The sequence below is a fragment of the Balaenoptera ricei genome, chromosome 1, assembly GCF_028023285.1.
Source record: "Balaenoptera ricei isolate mBalRic1 chromosome 1, mBalRic1.hap2, whole genome shotgun sequence".
NCBI lineage: Eukaryota > Metazoa > Chordata > Mammalia > Artiodactyla > Balaenopteridae > Balaenoptera > Balaenoptera ricei.
The window spans coordinates 25,135,389-25,154,072 of record NC_082639.1 but is presented as its reverse complement, the minus strand read 5'-3'; the positions used below and the strand labels follow the sequence as shown (position 1 = coordinate 25,154,072).

At 57.2% G+C, this 18,684-nt stretch overlaps 1 protein-coding gene across 2 annotated transcripts in view; it reads left to right on the top strand.

The window, feature by feature from the left end:
- Positions 1 to 3,393: 3,393 nt before the first annotated feature.
- The window catches only part of COL16A1 (collagen type XVI alpha 1 chain), a 51,357-nt gene continuing 36,066 nt past the window's right edge, over positions 3,394 to 18,684 (top strand). The window contains exons 1-24 of one of the 2 annotated variants that reach the window (XM_059917752.1): positions 3,394 to 3,896; positions 5,467 to 5,573; positions 7,520 to 7,594; positions 7,702 to 7,819; positions 9,027 to 9,150; positions 9,461 to 9,727; positions 10,346 to 10,426; positions 10,602 to 10,727; positions 11,535 to 11,588; positions 11,889 to 11,915; positions 12,458 to 12,493; positions 13,514 to 13,540; positions 14,669 to 14,731; positions 15,001 to 15,042; positions 15,168 to 15,212; positions 15,309 to 15,344; positions 15,720 to 15,782; positions 16,157 to 16,201; positions 16,287 to 16,382; positions 16,561 to 16,599; positions 17,227 to 17,271; positions 17,413 to 17,448; positions 17,953 to 18,063; positions 18,476 to 18,511. In XM_059917752.1, coding sequence (XP_059773735.1) covers positions 5,501 to 5,573; positions 7,520 to 7,594; positions 7,702 to 7,819; positions 9,027 to 9,150; positions 9,461 to 9,727; positions 10,346 to 10,426; positions 10,602 to 10,727; positions 11,535 to 11,588; positions 11,889 to 11,915; positions 12,458 to 12,493; positions 13,514 to 13,540; positions 14,669 to 14,731; positions 15,001 to 15,042; positions 15,168 to 15,212; positions 15,309 to 15,344; positions 15,720 to 15,782; positions 16,157 to 16,201; positions 16,287 to 16,382; positions 16,561 to 16,599; positions 17,227 to 17,271; positions 17,413 to 17,448; positions 17,953 to 18,063; positions 18,476 to 18,511 — 1,665 coding nt within the window. In that variant the 5' untranslated portion in view covers positions 3,394 to 3,896; positions 5,467 to 5,500. The remainder of the gene's footprint in view (positions 3,897 to 5,466; positions 5,574 to 7,519; positions 7,595 to 7,701; positions 7,820 to 9,026; positions 9,151 to 9,460; positions 9,728 to 10,345; positions 10,427 to 10,601; positions 10,728 to 11,534; positions 11,589 to 11,888; positions 11,916 to 12,457; positions 12,494 to 13,513; positions 13,541 to 14,668; positions 14,732 to 15,000; positions 15,043 to 15,167; positions 15,213 to 15,308; positions 15,345 to 15,719; positions 15,783 to 16,156; positions 16,202 to 16,286; positions 16,383 to 16,560; positions 16,600 to 17,226; positions 17,272 to 17,412; positions 17,449 to 17,952; positions 18,064 to 18,475; positions 18,512 to 18,684) is intronic. The other variant, XM_059917750.1, reaches the window with a different exon arrangement.

Here is an 18,684-nt window from a genome sequence, read left to right as displayed (position 1 = left end):
TGCTAATTCACCACTGGCTGCCTGTGGGGTGCCAGGCTCCTCTGCAGGGCAGTGGGTACCAGCGGACAAGACCCCTCCTGGAGACTCTTGCTTATTAGTAAAGAAAGACAGTACACAAACAAATGCCGGAGCTATGCAGAGATTTCAAACAGAGTCACATGCTAGAGAGTGACTCGGGGCTCCTCTAGACCTGGTGGTCAGGGAAGGCCACTCTGAGGGGTGACTTATGAGGTGAGACCTGGATGTCAAAGAGCCAGCCTCGCAAAGATCAGGGACAAATCCTTCCAGAGGGATGACTTGGTACAAAAGCCCGGAGGAGAAAGCCAACTTGGTGAATTCAGGACTGAGAAGGGAGGCCCGTGGGACCACGGCTTCTGGGGGTGAGGTGGCTGGACAGGAAGGCAGAGGCCAGATCATGAAGGACTTGGTAAGGCCAAGGGAAGGATTTGGGGGTTTCTTCTGGGTGAAATGAAAACTGGAAGATTGAAGCAGGAGAGTGAAGCCAGTGGATCCAGGTTTGGAAAGGTCTTGCTGGCTGCTGGGTGGGAAGTAGGGAGTTGGGAGGCTCCTGCAACAGTCCAGGCAAAAGAGGATGGTGGCTTGGGTGAGACCGGGGAGAAGTAGGTGGATGCGGGCTGCATTTTGGGTGTAGAATCAACAGGATAGCAGGGATGGCAGGGGAAAGGAAGGAGCCAAGGATGACTCCTAGGTTGTTTGCCTGAGCATCTGAATGAATTATGGTGGTGTTTATCAGAATGAGGAAGACAGGGCGATGCAGCTCTGTGGGGAACAGTCAAGAGGTCTGTTTCGGCTAAGTGTGATATGCCTGTGTGTGTATGTGTGTGCACCCGTGTGCCCATATGCCGGGGCCCAGGTGTGCACGTGTGCCTGTGGCGGTTCAGCTCACCTCTGCTTGGCTGGGTGGGAGCTCCTGGGCTTGACCTGGGACCAGGCCCTGTCTTGGCTCTTCACTCTCGCCAGCCCCAGGTGCTGCCCCTGCCAGCTGGGGATTCCCCAATGGCCAGCAGGAACAATGGGGTGGGTGGGCCCTTGGCACTGCCGACATCTGGGCACACAACCCCAGGCCCAGGAGGCCTGGGAGCCCCGCCCGGCAGTGGCAGGCAGGCTCCGGGGCAGCTGGTGGCGATTAGCAGCGTTGATTACCTAGTGGCGATGCCATCTGGGGTTAGGGCACTGAGCCCAGCCTCACGGGATACCCTGCTTGCTGGCATGCAGGGCTTTCTGGGGCTGAATGCATGTAAATGTGTCAGCATCGCTGCCTGCGTGTGTGTGGATGTGCATTGGTGTGTACGTGTCTGAGTCGGGGTTTCTGCAGGAGCTGAGTCTGCGTGGCCACCTGTGTCTGAGTGCACACATGTGTATGTGCTGTAGGTCTGCAGGTTTCTCTGTTTGCATATATGAAGAATTATGCCTGTGGGCACAGATGTGTGTTTCTATGTGTATGTTTGTGCACACACATGTCTGCATGTGCATGCATATGTCTCATGTGTGCATATCCAAGTAAAAGCAGTGCCAAGTACATGCATTCTGAAAATTATGCACCTGTGTTTGAGTACATCCAGGGATATATTTCTGTGGCTTCATCTGTGCTCACACATGTGTCTCTGTGTGTCTGTTTACGTGAGGAGTATCAAGTGTGTGCATGTGTCTGTGTGAACCTAAGTGTCTACATATGCACGTGGAGTCTGTACACATGTGTCGTGAGAGAACATATCTAACTGCACGTTTCTGGATGGGTGCACATATGTGTCAGGGGCAGGAAGGGGTATAGGCCCATTTCTAGACTGCGTTCAGCCGTCCCCTCCTGCCCGGGAGTGTCTGGGATATGAATGGAGGAAGGATATAGGAGTTGCCCAGGATGGCACAGTGGTTAAGAGCGTGTGCTATGGGTCCAGCCTAGCTGGCATGGGCCCCTGCCCCACCATCCACTAACCATATGATCTTGGGCAAGTTGAGTTGTTCCTGGGCTCCAGTATTCCCCATCTGTAAAATGGCGGTAAGCATAGAATTCTCCTTCTGGGGCTGTTGTGAGGATGAAAGGAGCTAGCCTGTGTGAAGTTCTTAGCACAGAGCCTGACCTTGGGTGTTGTCTATTCATTCCCAAGGGCCCGCCACTGGCGCAGCACCGTATGGGCAGGCGGAGCCGGTGCCTGCCCACTCCTCAAGCCAAAGCTCCCAGAAAGCCCCACCCCTCCACTTCCCGCCTGCTGAGCTCAGCGCTTCCCAGGCCCCACCACTGTCGTAGCCACATCTGGGCCAGTTCTGCGCAGGGACCACAGTGGCGCGTCTCCGTGGCCGTGGTTGCGGGTTTCCGCTGACTCAGCGCCTCGGGCTCCGGAGGCGGGAAACCCTAGGCTTGCCGCCCCTCTGGTTAAATGGGGCCACAGGGCTATGGCTCCACCATGTTGCTTCTCCAGGAAGCCCCCACCCCCCATCAGGGCACTCCAGGTGCTCCCCCCACACGCATTCCTACCACTCAAGGGCCTCTTGAACCTACTTCTCTGTAGTTCCTCATCCTTGGGGCCCAGAAATTTGTTTGCTGCCGCCAGGGGAGACCCTTGGGAGGATCACCTTAATCATCCCCCTGCCTCTGGACAGAACTGGACACATTACCTGCTTCCTTCTCCTCAGAAGTCCAATCTCTCATCCAACCTCAATTCCTCTCGGTTCCTTGGATCCTGAGTATAAAGCAAAACCCTCTCCATCGCTGGGCTGGTCCAGTTTCACCCCCTCACCCCGTCCTTGGCCCTCACCTCCTGCCAGCGTCCACAATAATAATGATAATAACGGTGAATATTTATTGAGCTCCTCTTTTGTGCCCTTAGTAAGTACTTTTACAGACTAACTTGTTTCCTGCTCACAACCTTGTGAGGTATATGCAGTCATTATCCCATCTTACAGATGAGAAAGTGGAGTCATAGTTAAATAGTAAGTTCAAAACCACAAAGCTAGAGCGGAGGACAGGGATTTGAGCCCTTCTAACCTCACGGAGTCAGGAGGAATAAGGGGACCCGCTGGGTTCCACTTGTCTGGAATTGAGTCCAGAGCAGAAGGGGTTAATTTAGCATGCGCGCACCCACCCACGCGCACACACCCCCCAACTCCTGGAGGGGGCCCCCTCCCCCCAGTTCAGACGGTCAGAGAACAGACTAACTGGGAATGTTAGGCTCAGAAACTGGAAAAAGCTGACCAAGGAGGCTTGGGCAGCAGCCACGTCACGGGTGCTGCGGAACTGGGGAGGAGGGTCTCCATCCCGCCCCCCACCCCCCCACCCCCCCGCAGCCCCACCACCCTTCTGGAGGCCCAGCGAGGGAAGGGGAAGGGGGTGGCACAGGGGAGGCCCTTCAAGCTCCAGGCCTGGCTCTTAAAGGGCCGGACTCCCCGCCCACCCGACTGCCGCCAGAGCCCCTTGCAGGGCAACTCCCGGCACGCAGGGTCCCGCCTTGCTCGCTCGCTCACCTGGCGGGGCAAGTGGGAGGGATGGGCTTGGGAACGCAGCCAGGCCAGGAGCGGGCCTTGCGTCCCGCCGCCTCTGCCACCGCTGGAGCCCCCTCCCGGTCCTCCCTCCCTCCTCCTGCCTGGCGGGCGGGTCCAGCTGTGTTCCATTAGCGGCCCTGGCAAGTCCCCAGCCCCCTGGAGCCTCCCCCTCTTCTCCCACCCGGAGTGGCCGGCAGTCCCCGGCAGGCGAGCGGGCGTGCGAGCGGGGCAGCATTCAGCCCCAAAAGCTCAGGACAGGGGAAACTGGGGACCCGAGGCCGGCCAGAAGTAATCGAGGACCTTCCAGCGGGTCTGAGGAACGCAGGCCCTGCCTCCCGCGGTTGGCTGCGTTGGGCTGCCTGGATTACTCAGTGAGGTGGCAGGGATTCCCAGCCACGGTAAGTAGGGGTGGAGCGGGTTGCCTCGGGGCTCTGGACTGAAGGGCCTCTTCTGCCCCTGACTTGCTGTGTGACCTGGGGCAAGAGGCATCCCCTCTCTGGACCTCAGTCCCCTTCTTTAAAGCAGGATGAGCTCTACCTCCATTGCAGTTCTGACTCTCCCTGCCCCCAGATCTGTGCCTTCGTATATGGATGGGGTCATCTCCTTGGAAGCTTCTCTCTTATCCCTGTAGCCCCCTGCTCTGGCTGGGGCTAGAGGAGTGAAGGCGAGAGGTCAGGAGCAGGAAGGGGACAGGGAACCATTGAAGTTCACATGCATTCACATGTCTGTCACAGTTGGCAGTCCTTCCACTGACTGGCAGGAGGGAGAGGTCAGGATAGGATTTGAGAGATAGGATGTGCATGCCACCAGAATGGGGGATGAATAAGGTGGGGGAACAGTTCTGCCCCAGGAGGAAGGAGATTGGGGTCCTATCTCCAAATATATTGAGGCGAGGGGTCCTTCCTACTCTCATTCCCTATCCAGAACTGAGGGAGGGGAAACAGAATTCCTTTACAGCTGGAGGGAATGAGGTCAGACTTGCATAAGAACTTCCCGACAGGAGGGCCTATGGAGGAGTAGTCATAGGCTGGCTGTGTGCACGTGTATATGTACTAGCTGGTGTGTCTAAGTGTACCGTGAACATGTGTCTCTGTGACCATGCCTGTGTGCAGGTAGGACTGTATGCACACATGGGCACAAATATGTCTCTGTGTATATGTGCCTGTGTATCTGTGTGTGTCATGCTGACACATGCATGACTGTGTGCGTGAGCGAGCTGCCTGTCTCGGGGGAGGCTGGACGATGTATGGCTCTGCTGGCCGCTTGCTGAGCCCGCATGGATTTATCTGGGCCCATCCATCGGGGTTTAATAAAACTAAAAGACAAGCATCCATCAGCAGGGGAGGTTGGCAACAAGGTCCTGAGCCCGTTGACCTGTTCTCTCGCCCGCTGCACCCATGGGGGAGGCTTCCAGTCAACCCTGTGATGCCTTCCAGGAGACTCAGCCCAGTTGTCAGCCCCTGACCTTGTGGGTGCCAGACAGGGCCGCCTGGCTGAGCTGGGTGCGGCTGGCCAGGAACCAGGCTAGCATATACCAGTACAGTGCACAGGTTGATAAAATATTGAAATACTTCCAAGTGTCTTGGCAAATAGCCTCTGCCTCAAGCTTCCTCGCTATCCCGAGTGACCTGGCCTTCTAGGACCCTCTAGATCTCTCCTCAATCCAGCAACTGTCCACTGGCACAGCCAGATGCCGCCTGGACCTGGTTTCAGCGCTCCGGCCAGCATTCTGCTCTGGCTGCTCAGTGTCCGTGCCATAACGGTGGTTAAATATTTTGAATATCACCTCGGCCCAAATCCTAGCCCAAGGCCTGTGGTTGGGCCTCTGAGGGGGACTGACGCCTGGCTAGACCTCCTGAAACCCCAGTACCAGCACCTGGGCCCCATGGGCTGGTTGCTGCTTGCCCACGTGTGGAATTGTGCTCTGTGAGCTCAGGAATCCACCTTCCTGCTCTCTATGGTTTTCAGGTGCTGTGGCTGCGGCCGACTTCTCTGGACCAGGATGTGGGCATCTTGGGCTCCTGGCTTGTGGCTGCTCAGTCTCTGTGTTATCTGCAGCCATGAGGCAGATACAGGTGAGATGACGTGAGGATCAGAGTGCCATAGGCCTGCCACTGGCTCTCTGAGGTGTGGGGTCCTGTGCACGTATGTGACCACGGGCCTGGGTCACGTGGGCATTTATAGGAGAGTCCAGAGGCTGGGCTCAGGGTAGCCTGAGGTGTTTGCACACATGAGCCAGTGTGAGGTGAGCTAGAGAGGATGTGTGTTTCTGTCTACATATTTGTGTGTCTCTGGGCCTCTCTGTGTTTACATCTCAGAGTTGCTGTGTGCATCTGTACATACTCCTGTGTCTCTGTGTGTGAGAAGAACCACCCACCCTAATACATAAACCCAACCTGTGCCCCAAGTGCTGGTGGGGCCAGTGTGGTGGGCAGGAGCCGGCAGCAAGCTCTCCCTGCAGAGGGAAGCTGCATCCCCAAACAGGCCAGGCCTCTCCAGTCCTTTCCATGGTGGAGAATCCATCTTCCAGCCCACGTGCTCCTCCTCCTCCACGGCGATCTTGGATAAAGGGCCCGCCTCAAGGCCCAGACGCTGGATGGGACAAAGGGTGTAGCTTTCCAGGGCCCAAAGCCAGAGGAAGTTGACCAGGCAACTTGCCCTGCCCTGCTAGGTGCCCTCTGGCTGTATGGCTGAGCAGGAATAGAATTCCTAGACCCCCAAATCCAGCCGAAAGAGGCAGAAAAACCAAGATGCAGATGTGAGTGGGGTACATGTGACTGTGGGTTGTGTGTATACATATGTGTTTTTGCATGTTTGCATATATGCCTTACTCTCTTCTCCCTCACCGGGTCCCTGGGGATTGGGGCAGATAATTTCAACATCTGTAAGGAATTTGGGCCCGTTGCCAAGGGGTGAGTCACCCATTGCTGCTGCTGATGCTAAAGACAGTGATAGTTTTTCTGGACAAACCTGGGGGAGAAAGATTCCAGGGGGGTCACTGGGCCTAGGAATCCAGGATTCCTTCTTCCAGCCAGGCATTCAGGGAGTCCAATGTCCAGCTTCTAGGAGCTGTATCCACTGGCTTGTCCCAGCTACCCCATCTGCATTGATGAAAAGGTTTTTTTTTTTTTTTTTTATTCTAGCCTCCGTTTCTCCCGTTGTAGCACTCTCTCATTACTTCTGCTCAATCAGCCCTAGAGAAGAGGCAGGCCCATGGCTGCCTACCTGCCCCTTAAGGGTTTTGGAGACCTGACTAAGCTATCCCCTTCTGCATGAGCCTTTACCCCCTTCATATACCCTGTCTGGAGCCCCAAGGTTCTGGGGGGGGTCCCTTGAGCTTGTGGTCCACTCAGGCCCTCAGTCTCTTCTCACAGTTTCATAAGGTAGTTATCCAGTTGAAAAGTCAATCTGTTGACTCAGACTTGTGTCTGGCCTGCTTGCCTGTTTTGGCTGTGGGAAGTGGAACCCCACCCATTGCTGAGAACATGTGTACCAGCAGCACATGGCATCCCTGGTGGCACAGGCATCTACAACTCACACATGTGCAGACATGCGCATGCACTGGTATATAACACAGTGTGCATGGACCTGACATTTCCTTGCCCCTGAAGTGCTCCTCTGTCTCCCACTTGGGTGTATGTTGTGGAGGGAGCACATGTGTATACACAGCTCCCCACCCCATCTGAGCTGTAGGGCTGCCCAGAGTTTCTTTCATTCTCTTGCTGGTCTGGCCCCTGACTTGGGGGTCCTAGGGAGATTTGGGTTCTAGGAGTTCTGATCTTGCTCTGCTGTGAACTTACTTAGTAGCCTTGGGCCAGGCCTCAGTCTTCCCATCTGTGCACTGGCTCCCAGGGTAGCCAGGGTCAGAAGGCAAAAGGTGAAAGCAGCCCCAGGGCAGAGCCTGGGTAAAGATGTAGTGTGGGGAATATGAACTTGCTCCGTCCCAGATTCCCCAAGAGCCCGGCTGTGCAGTCACCTCAGCCTGAGCCCACCAGATGCCCCACTGCCAATTCTTTTCCAGGGGAGCGGTGCCCACCTTCACAGCAAGAAGGACTCAAGTTGGAACACAGAAGCGACTTATCGACCAACGTGACTGGTGAGTGCTCATCTCATCCTGTTGTCCCCCCTCCACCATCTTCCTGGAGTGGCCAGTACCCCACTCACCTGCCCAGCTAAGCTTGTCATCTGGTGTCTCCCCTAAAGGCTTCAATCTCATCCGCCGACTCAGCCTCATGAAGACATCTGCCATCAAGAAGATCCGAAACCCCAAGGGACCTCTCATCCTGCGACTGGGAGCGGTCTCAGTCACCCAGCCCATGCGGTAAAGGCCCCAGTGTGACCACTGGGAATCAGTACTGACCTCAGCCACACTCCCAGCAACTCTGCATGTGGGGCCTAAGCTCAGGGGCACCCGTGGGTCATTGTATCCTGCTTCCTGTCAGGAGTCAGCCTGGTCTCCACTCCTGGGCCTTGCAGGGCGTGCAGAGAGAAGGGGACCGGCAGGCCCACCCTGTGTCCTTTCCCCATCTCTGGCTAGCAGTGGGTGAGGACAGGTCCGCATCCTGTGGGCACCAGTTCTGAGGACTCCAGGATGGAGGAGGGAACCTTCAAGAATTGTGTGTGTGTGTGTGTGTGTGTGTGTGGGTGTGGGTGGGTGCACGCGCGTGTGCGCGTGCACCCACACATGTGAAGTCCAAACTCCCACAGTCCCTGGGTGGTCTGGTCCCTGTTTGCCTCTCCAGCCTCATCTTCCAAAATGTTCCCTTTCTTTCTTTTTTTTTTTTTTTGTGTGTGTTTATTTATTTATGGCTGTGTTGGGTCTTCGTTTCTGTGCGAGGGCTTTCTCTAGTTGCGGCAAGCGGGGGCCACTCTTCATCGCGGTGTGCGGGCCTCTCACTATCGCGGCCTCTTTTGTTGCGGAGCACAGGCTCCAGAAGCGCAGGCTCAGTAATTGTGGCTCACGGGCCCAGTTGCTCCGCGACATGTGGGATCTTCCCAGACCAGGGCTCGAACCCGTGTCCCCTGCATTGGCAGGCAGATTCTCAACCACTGCGCCACCAGGGAAGCCCCCCTTTCTTTCTTGCTGCTCCAGTCGTGCTGAACCTGTTCATCTTTTTTCAGTATTTCTTCCCCTCCCCCAGGCCCGGTTATTCTCCCCAAGGCATCCTGGATTCCTTGGAAGCACTTACCACAATCCTAATGAAATAGTGCAACAGTCATTCTGAGGATCCTTTGTTTATGGCCTTACCTCCCACATCACCCCGTCAGACTTGAAGCCTCCCTGAGGACAGGCCTCTTCTCTGTGTTTTCACCCCTGTTACCCCCCGCAGCCAGACCCACCACTGGCACATAGTAGGCCCTCAATAAACATCTGTAGAATGAATGGATGTGTATATGTATGTGTGTGGCAGTTTGGAGGTGTGTGCCTGTGCGTGTCTCGTGTAGGTTCAACAGTCCTGAGGGCCCAGGGTGGGCAGCAGGTAGTCTCTTACCTGAGCCTCAAGGCACCCTCCCTGCTCTACCCACAGACGTGTATTCCCTCGGGGCCTCCCCAGTGAGTTTGCCCTGGTGCTGACACTATCGCTGAAGAAACACACCCACCAGAACACGTGGTATTTGTTTCAAGTGACCGATGGAAATGGGTACCCACAGGTGAGCCCGACCCCCTGCTCCACCCCCATTGCTCTTGGCATTCGAGCAGTACCAGTCCATACCAGCTTCTGTCCCAGCTTGTGATTTCTGGGGCCTCCCTGCTCCATCCCAGTGCCCACCCTCAAGGCCGCCCCCACTCCACCTATCCCATTCTCTTAGGAGGTATTGCTCTGTGACCCCAGCCAGCTTTCGTCCCTTTCTGGGCCTCAGTTTCCCCTCCTGTGAAATGAGCTTGAGAGCCCTTACCTTTGTCACGCTGTGGCTTGCGGGGCTCTGATTCTCTGTCCTTGCCTTTCCCAATTCCACACAGATTTCCCTGGAAGTCAACAGCCAAGAGCGGAGCCTGGAGCTCCGGGCCCGGGGCCAAGATGGTGACTTTGTGTCCTGCATCTTCTCAGTGCCCCAGCTCTTTGACCTGCGTTGGCACAAGCTGGTGCTGAGCGTGGCTGAACGCGTAGCCTCTGTGCATGTGGACTGCACATCAGTCTCCTCCCGGCCTCTGGGGCCCTGGCGACCCATGCGGCCTGTGGGCCATGTTTTTCTGGGCTTGGATGCTGAGCGGGGCAAACCTGTCTCGGTGAGTGCTAGGTCAGGCTTGGACTCTGCTCCTACTTTCTGGGAGCCTGAGTGAGCTCCCGGGAACCTATATCTGACCAGGGCTTTCCCTTGCTCAGAATCCTCTCATGGTTCCCCATTGACCTCCAGATGCAGCCTGAACATATTAACCTGGCATTCAAGGTCTTTCATGATCTGGTCCCTATAAATGACTGCAGCAGCATCTTCTGTTCCATCTTTCCGTGCAGCTTTTGCTCTGGTTGATTCCATCCCAGACATCCATCTCACCTAATACTTTCACACCTCCAGCCTTTGCCTATGCTGTTACCTCTACCTGGAATGCTTTTCCTTGCATACTTACCTGCTGAACATCTACTGGTCCTCAAGGCCCAGCTTGAATGAAATCTCCTCTTCCCCTCTTCCTCTGGGCCAAAGCGAACATTTCTCCCCCCTCTCCCTCTTTCTTTCGCGTATAGTTTTGTTTTGCTTTTTGTGACAGCTGTATTCTTGATGGTCTCCCAGGCCAGACTGGAAACCTTCTGAGGGCAAACTCTGGGATGGAGCCATCTCTGTGCCTCATTAAGGGCCAGGACTCAGAGCTCTTTGCTAAAATGAAGTGACACTTGTGTGTCCCCTGCAGTTTGACCTTCAGCAGGCACACATCTACTGTGACCCGGATCTTGTGCTGGAGGAGGGCTGCTGTGAGATTTCACCGGGAGGGGTGAGTGGCCTGGCCCCAGCACAGCTGGGAGGGGTTGGGGCACTGCCCAGGGACACAGTGTGCTGGAGGAGGAGGACCAGGAAGGGGATGCCTAGAGATCTTAGGATGATGAGTGGGTGAAGTGGGAGGGGTCTGCCTTCTGTACTGACCCCAGCCCTTCCCCCACACTGGGCAGTGTCCCCCAGAGACCTCCAAGGCCCGCCGGGACACCCAGAGCAATGAGCTCATCGAGATCAATCCACAGACTGAGGGCAAGGTCTACACCCGCTGCTTCTGCCTGGAGGAGCCGCAAAACAGCAAGGTGGGTAGGCAGGGCAGGCAGACATGGGCACAGGCAGGCACAAGTGGGCCTGCCCCTCCCCTGACCTGACTGGGGCCTGCCCCCAGGGTCAGTTGACCATGTGCCCCCGGGCAGGGGGGGCACTGGAAGCCCTGCCTCTTTGCTTCCCACCCCTATTGGATTCTGGTAGGCAGAGAGACAGCCCACTGTACGACCCTGTGCCTGCCTGCCTGCTGGCATTGAGAGTTGTGCCCATCTAGCTCTGGTACTACCCAGACCCTCACTGGTACCGTCCCAGACCCTGGTGAGGGGAGGACCAGGCTGGCACCCAAAGGCAGTTTCTCCAGGACAGGGATATCTGGGATCAGAGGCCAGGTGCCACACTGCTTGCCTTGGGGCTCACTCATTCTCCTGGGCTCAGCCCGGGCAAGTGCCAGGCTGGTTCCATGCCCAGCACCATGGCCAGCTGCCCTGCCTGCTTTAGGTTCTTTAGGGGTGGCAGGGAAGCCCAGTTCCTCCCATAGCCCCACACCCTGGCAGGGCAGCCTCCCTGCCTACTGGGCATCTTGCCCAGCTTTTGGCTGCAGGAACACAGGATCCCATTGATTCATGGTCTTGTTTTCTCCGACATCACGTGGGTGGGGTGAAAAGGAAGGGGGGTGCCTGTTGGGGTGCCAGGGGCCTGAGCAGGCTCTTGATGACCTGGGAGCTGCCAGATGTCAGGCTGAGGCATCCCAGGGGTCCATGCCCCTGCCTGGGGGCCCCTATCTAGTGTGGGCCCCAGAACTGCCCCCTCCTCAAGATTTCCCCGTTATTCTGTCTGCTCAGGTGGATGCCCAGCTGACGGGAAGAATCAGCCAGAAGGCAGAAAGGGGAACAAAGGTAGAGACAGTGCGTGGGCGGAGGAGCCCACAGTGTCCTCAGTCTGCCCTCCCTGTCCTCCGTAAACCCCTCGAGTAAGAGACTCTCCGCCCATGCTCTTCCTACCTGCCCCCACTCTCCTGGACAGAGCTTAGGATTTGTAGGTGCCAGCTCTGAGAAAGAAGGATGAACGGGAGCGAGACAGACAGTACCTGGCACTATCTAGGGCACCCGCTCCTGGTGGTTCTTGGGTAGGGGTGTTGGAAGCAGTGCTTTGTCCCCTCCATTCCCCACCCATTCTCATGCCCTCCCTCTTCTCAGGCCCACCAGGAGACAGCAGTAGATGAGGTAAGCCTCCCATCTAGACTGGCAAAAAGAGCTTGGTTGGAAAGGTGCCAGCATGAGCCCTTCGGACAAGGCTTTGGGGCCCTGGAGCCTGGGCATGGGGGTGTGGGATGACCACACAGCTCCCAGCATTCCTTGGGGACCTGATGCTGGACCCTGTCTGCCTGCTGCTTCTCCTTAGGAGCGGGGTGTTCAGCCCTGGACACTCCTGCTGAGTTGGCAGCAAATGGCCACGGGTATCTTGGAGAGAGCCCAGGCCTTGGCCATGGGACGCTGGATTCTGGGCCTCACTCTGCTCCAACATGCTGTGTGACCCAGGGCCCACTGCTATTCCTCTCTGGGCTTCAGTTTCCTCATCTGAGAAATGGCTTGGCTCTGGGTTGGTGGGAGTTGAGGGGCGAGCTTGATAGGATTTCCATCTTTATGCTCCTCAACTCCACCCAGACACCTGTGATGTTCTTGGTGTGTGTATGGGGGCCAGTGGGGTGGAGAGGGCTGGTCCTGGGCTCTCAGACCTGACCTCCAGGCCCATTCTTCCCTTTCAGTGCCCACCCTGTGTCCATGGTGCCCGGGAGAGCAACGTGAGTGAAGAGAGAGTGTGCTGGGTGGGGTGGACGGGGCCTGGGAGTGGGCGTTGCCTAGAGGTTGGCTTGGCGGCTTCCTGGTTCAGGACAAGGGGGTCTTTGTGCACTTTCACACTCTCTGCCTGCCCACCCCCAGAGCTGGGTTTGACCCACACCCGCAGTCCCACCAAGCCAGGGCCCCAGGGAAGGAAGCCTCATGCAATGTATTGGGCTCCAGGGTGGAATGGGGACGGGGTGGCGGCTGGCAGAATCAGAGCCTTGGTTGCTGATCCCAGCTTGGCACTCCCCTCAAAGACTCAGGCCTGGTCTGCTTGGAAGGCTTCCCATGTCATCTTCGAGGCAGAGAAGGGGAAGGGCTGGCTCAGGGTGACACAGCCCAGCATGACCCCCCAAACCACGTGTTGGCTCAGGGCCTCCCCTCCTATCCCTCTCTAGCTGGTCCTGGCCCATCCTCCCTCTGGGGTCCAGAAGGACAAGGGAAAGGGACTCAGTGCGAGCCCAGCTGGTACCCAACTGTGTCTCTTCCGTGGGCAGTATGAGTCACCACTTTCCCGCAGCCTGACATTCTGAGTTGACATTCTGCATTGATCCACAAAGGGCACAACCCCCGCTCCCCTCGGCTCTAAGCCCCTGGCCTTGGGGGACATCAGGAAGTACCCCCTCTGCTGCCCTCCCCTGTTTCCGTCCAGTCCTCCACCAAATCCAGTAAGGCTGATGGTCCCCAGACATGCAGGGGTTACCATGGCAACCGAGCAGCCATATTATCCTAGCAACTGCGGGGTGGAGCTAGCCAAAGCCAGGCAGGTTAGAGAAGGAAGGTCAAACCCCTCCGTAAGTTTGACAGCTTTGGGATATAAAATCAGCATGCTGGTTGGCCTGGGAGACAGAGCAGGGGCTGGGGTTTGGGCTGTTGGTTCAGCCACCCCTGTGTGACCCGGACTAAATTGCTTGCCCTCTCTGGGTCTGTTTTCCGCTCCCTCCCTGAGAGATTACATCCTCTCTCCTTTGTCCCCTCAGGTCACAATTGGTCCCTCTGGCCCCCAGGTGAGTCCCAGATGGAGAACAGGACACCCCTGCCCTCTTCAGTGGTGCTAGTCCATCTCACGGCATGTGGCCCCTTGGCTGTGTGTATATATCAGGGCTACCCAAGCCTGCATATATGTGGGGTGATTAGATATGTGTGTGTGTGTGTGTGTGTGTGTGTGTGTTGGAGAGAGTAGGGGGTTGTGTGTATGTGAGGATGTTAAGAACTGCCCTTTTCTGAGGGCCTACTGTGCATCAGGCACTGGGCCACCCATTGGCACCATGACCTTCCTGAACCCCCTCAGGCATCTTGCCGGGTGGGTACTATCATTTTATTTCAGGGAAAACCGAGGTCCAGCTGTGCCCACGTGGGTGACTGGTGTGCTTTTGTGTGTGTGTGTCTGTGTGTGTGTGTGTGTGTGTGTGTGTGTGTGTGACTATGTGCATTTCGGGACACATGTTTGCACATGTGCAGGGGGGTGAACCCATATACCTGTGGGCCTGACAGGATCGCAGAGCTTGTGGGTGATGTGCAAATGTGAGATTGCACACTTCTGTGTGCCTGTGAGTATATAATGTCATTCTTGGAGCCACCTCCATGTGCGTGCTAAGTGGTGCACAGTTTACCTGCAGTGTCACATTTCTTCCTCACCGCAGCCCCTTGAGGTAGGTGCTGACATGAATCCCATTTTATTGATGAAGAAACTGAGGTTCAGACAGTTCACGTAACTTGCCCTGAGACACATGCTTGTAAGCGGTGGAGGTAGGATTTGAACTAGGGCAGCCTAACACTCACCATCATGGGTGTCTGCCACTCCACATGTGTGTGTCCACGCACATGTGTCCCTGTGCCCCTGGGTGTGCTGTGTGTGAGCTAGCATGCTTGGGTTGGAGTGTGGGAGAAGAGATACCTTCTGCCTGAAACTACGGATTTGCCAAATATGGTCCTTTGGGGTGGGAGGGACAGGCGGATGAATGCGTATGGAATCCATATGCTGTGTGCGTGGGGGCGGGGGGGTTGGGGCAGGGCTGTGCTCATTTACACACCCGTGTTTGGTGGATGCGTGGAGAAGACCAGGATGGGGAGAGCTTCTTCAAGGCTCTCATGTGCTCCTCTGGTCCCAGCCCTTGTTTTGGTCTCATCCACAGAGAGGGAAAGGTGAGCAGGGCCTGCCTGGTCCATCAGGACCCAAGGGAGAGAAGGGAGCCCGGGTAAGTGCCCCAGCCATGCCCATGGTAGGACGTTCCCACCTGTGCCCTGGGGTTGGGCCGGAATGTGAGCCATCATCCCATCATCTCAGATGGAAACCTGCAGCCTGGTCCAAATAGGGGATGAGGGCCAGGGTCTCTCTAGGGGTTAGTGTGCGGAAACATGCATCTTCTAGGGGCACCTGTGACTATGGGATTCTTGGGCCCATCCTCCTCAAAACAGGTCTAGGATGGCTCCCCTAGGAGGCTGATCCTTTGCTCCCTACCTCTAGGGCAATGACTGTGTTCGAATCTCGCCGGACGCCCCGCTTCAGGTAAGGCCTGGAGGAGAGGCCTGCTTTAGGGCCAATATGGGGTCAGCCCCTGAGGAAGGGGCTGTGCCCTCAGAGCTCATGGGGGTGACCCTGGGCCCCTCTCAACACCTTATCTCCCTGTTCAGTGTGCAGAAGGCCCAAAGGGAGAGAAGGGGGAGTCGGGAGCCTTGGTGAGTATGGGACCAGAGACAGGGCAGGGCAGCGGGGTCCTGGCCAGCCTCCCCCTCCTTTCCTCACCTCTCTTTTGTGTCCCCTCCTTATCTCAGGGACCCTCAGGACTCCCCGGCTCCACAGGCCAGAAGGTAATGGGCCAGGATTTTGAGGGGTGTGTGACAGGGAGGTCTGCAAACCCTACAGACAGGAGGAGGGAGGTGTCCAAAGTCATCCTAGGGGATGGTGTCACTGGGCCCAGAGCTGGTAGTACTCCCGAAGCCTCCCAGTCCTCCTGCCTTGTCCAAGTTCCTGCTAGACCTGGAGAGAAAAGCCACAGACTCCCTGAGCGAGTGGCCTGGCTGGTGGCAGTTCTTCCTGTTGTCTCCCCTCCTGTGAAGCCATTTAATCTCTGGGGAGGCTGAGACCACCGATCTAGAAAGCAGTTGTCCCTCCCCAGATGGAGCTGTCCTGGCTCTTCCAGCCCCTTCTCTCAGCCCCAGTCACTTTGCCTCTTCCTTCTTCAGGGCCAGAAAGGCGAGAACGGAGACGGTGGCATCAAGGGCTCGCCAGGAAAGCCAGGCCGAGATGTACGGTGCTTGGGACCCTTCCTCAGCACGACCCCCACATCCCTCAGCACGTGGTCCTGAAATGCTGCACTGTAACCTTGGGAATCTAACCCACTACGCTGCTCAGACAGAACAGAGACCCGGGGAGGGGAGAACTGCGCCCCAGGAGGGGGCAGAGAAGGGCCTGACCCTGGGCATCCTGACTCCCAGCCTGGGAGATCCTGACCTCCAATGTCCTGATGTTGACATCTAATGACCTCGGGGCACTGGGTGAAGTCAGGCTTTGGGACAGGGCAGGGAGGGTGGGCAGCTGGGTATTTACACGTCCCAGTGGGGCTGCTGTCCCCGGGAGGTGCCAGTCCTCAGCCATTCTTAGACCCTCCCCCTGCCCACAGGGCCGGCCAGGAGAGATCTGTGTCATGGGGCCCAAAGGGCAGAAGGTGAGTTGTGGGCGTCTGAGCGGTGAAGAGTGGGTGGTGGGGCTGAGGCGGTGGCTCTCTCATACCCACCTTATGTCTGTGCCAGGGAGACCCTGGCTTTGTTGGACCTGAGGGGCTGGCGGGAGAGCCTGGGCCCCCAGGCCTCCCTGGGCCCCCTGGGATAGGACTTCCTGGGACCCCGGTGAGTACCCCTTGCCCCTCCTGCCCTCTTTTCCTCAGAGACCCTTCTCCCTCCTGGCCAGGGGTGGGGAGGTAAGGCTTGGTCCCAGGCGGCCTGGTTGGGGGAAGGGGCCAGAGTGGATCTCACTGTAATGTGAGGGCCCTGGGAAGCCCCTGCCTGACCCTGTTTCTGCCCTCAGGGGGACCCAGGTGGCCCTCCAGGCCCCAAGGGAGACAAGGTAAGCACAAGCAGGAGCAGGGGCACATGCGGGAGCCCCCCTGCTTAGCGGGAGGGGAGAGGAGAGAGGAGAACGGGGCCGGGGTGGCTGGGGCAGCAGGGACAGCAGGGGGGAGGAGGGAGGCGGCCAGCATGTTGGGGAAGGGGTAGGGGGCTGGGCCCCTCAGTGGGCAGTGTCCCCATCCCAGTGCTTGCTGACGTGGGAGCCTTGGCCTGGGTTGCAGGCACAGGGATGGACAGGCCTAAGTCTGGTAATGACTGGAGTGGCCTAATTGGAGGGCCCAAGCTCATTTTAGGGCCTTATGCCTTGACAAGCAGAAAGCCCTGGAAATGTCTTTCTGCTGTGGTTCCTCTGGGGTCACCCGTGTCACCTCCAAACGTGCTGCACTGGGGAAGGGGCACATAGAGGCCTCTTGTTCTCCATTCCTTTGCAACCAGAAGGACTCAGGTTAGACATGGAGAAGGACAGGCAACAGGAAGGGAGTGTTCGTTGACAAAACCGACCAAGAGGAGATGAGAGATTTGGCGAGATTGTCCTGCCGTCCAGAGAGGGAACTGGATGGCAAAGGGGTGCATGGGCTGAGGTCACGGCCAGAAGCCTCCCCCTTAACCCTTCTTCTGACCACAGGGCAGCTCCGGAGTGCCGGGAAAGGAAGGTCCTGGTGGGAAACCTGTGAGTGACCCCAATCTGGTGGGGGAGGGGAGCCGCTGCCCACCATGCCCAGGCCTCGTCTACCAAGGCCTCCAGAGAGAGAGGGGCTAGGTCCTCGGGCCGTTTCTGCTGTGGCACTAACGCTCACTGCTTCTCCAACAGGGGAAGCCAGGGGTTCCAGGGCTGAAGGGAGAGAAGGTGAGTCCCAGGCTTGGTTACCCCAGGTTGGGATGGGAGGGCAAGCTTCTCTCTGAAGGTGACACTGAGCATCAAGGGTGCTGGGCCTGGGACCCTCCTCGGGGGACCCCCACCCCTTCTTTGTTCCTATGGTGTGCGTGTGATTACTAAATAAAGGGCCTGGCTTTGGAGTTACACAGACAGGTTCAAATCCCACCTCGACCATGCACATGAACACAGCAAGTCAATGAGCTTTTCCCTTTGCCCAAGTTTCCCCACCTCTAAATGGGACACAGTGATTTCTTATGGCTTGTTGTGAGGATGTAGTTTTTTTTTTTTTTTTTTTGAGGATGTAGCTCTTGATGTCCAGGAATCGTAAGCTGAATGACTGAGTCGGTCGAACGGAAAGCCCCCTCGGTGTTCCTGCTGTGCACTTTGCCCTGGCCCACCCCATGCCTAGAGCTCCTTGTCTTCCCCAGGGTCTTAGCCCCAACTTGTCCACTCATGCTCTCTCCCTTCTGCTAGGGTGACGGCTGCGAAGTGTGCCCAACGCTGCCTGAAGGGTTCCAGAACTTTGTGGGGCTCCCTGGAAAGCCAGGGCCCAAGGGAGAACCGGGTGATCCTGCACCCGCCAGGGTGAGTGCCCAGGGTGGCCCTTGTGGGACTCCACCAAAAAACCTGGGGGCATAATCATGGAGAGGAGTTGGGCAGAGGGGCTGGAAACTTCTCATGGCCATAGAGACACTGTGGGCAGAGAGTCTAGGCTCTTAGCTCCATGGGGGGTGGGGTGGGGGCTGAACCATAGATTTTAGGGCTGGGCTAGAAGGCCACCCCAGGTCTCCATAGCAACCAACCTGGGTTCTCCTAGCCAAGGCTTAAGATGCCTTTTGGGCAAGCTGGGGTGGAGCCAACCCTTATAGTGAGTGAGATTGTGCCCTCCTCCAGGGACTGGGTGTTGGTTGGAGGTGGAGGAAAGGAGCGGGCAGGGCTGGGTTATGGTCCTGGGCTGGACTCTGTACCCCACTCCCTCACAGACCCTTTTTTTCAGGAGGGCCTGGGAGCTGTTGGACAAAAGGGTGATCGGGTATGTACCGGCACTTCTGGCAGGGTAGCTTAGCCTGGCCTCATTTCCTCCATCTGTCACACGGGTTGATGAGCCCCGGCTCTGGGGTGCTGACCTTGAATCCCCTGGGACCCCTGGGTGTTTGAAGGGTTTGTGGTGTGTGACATTGCTGTCCTCATATATGGCTAGGAAAT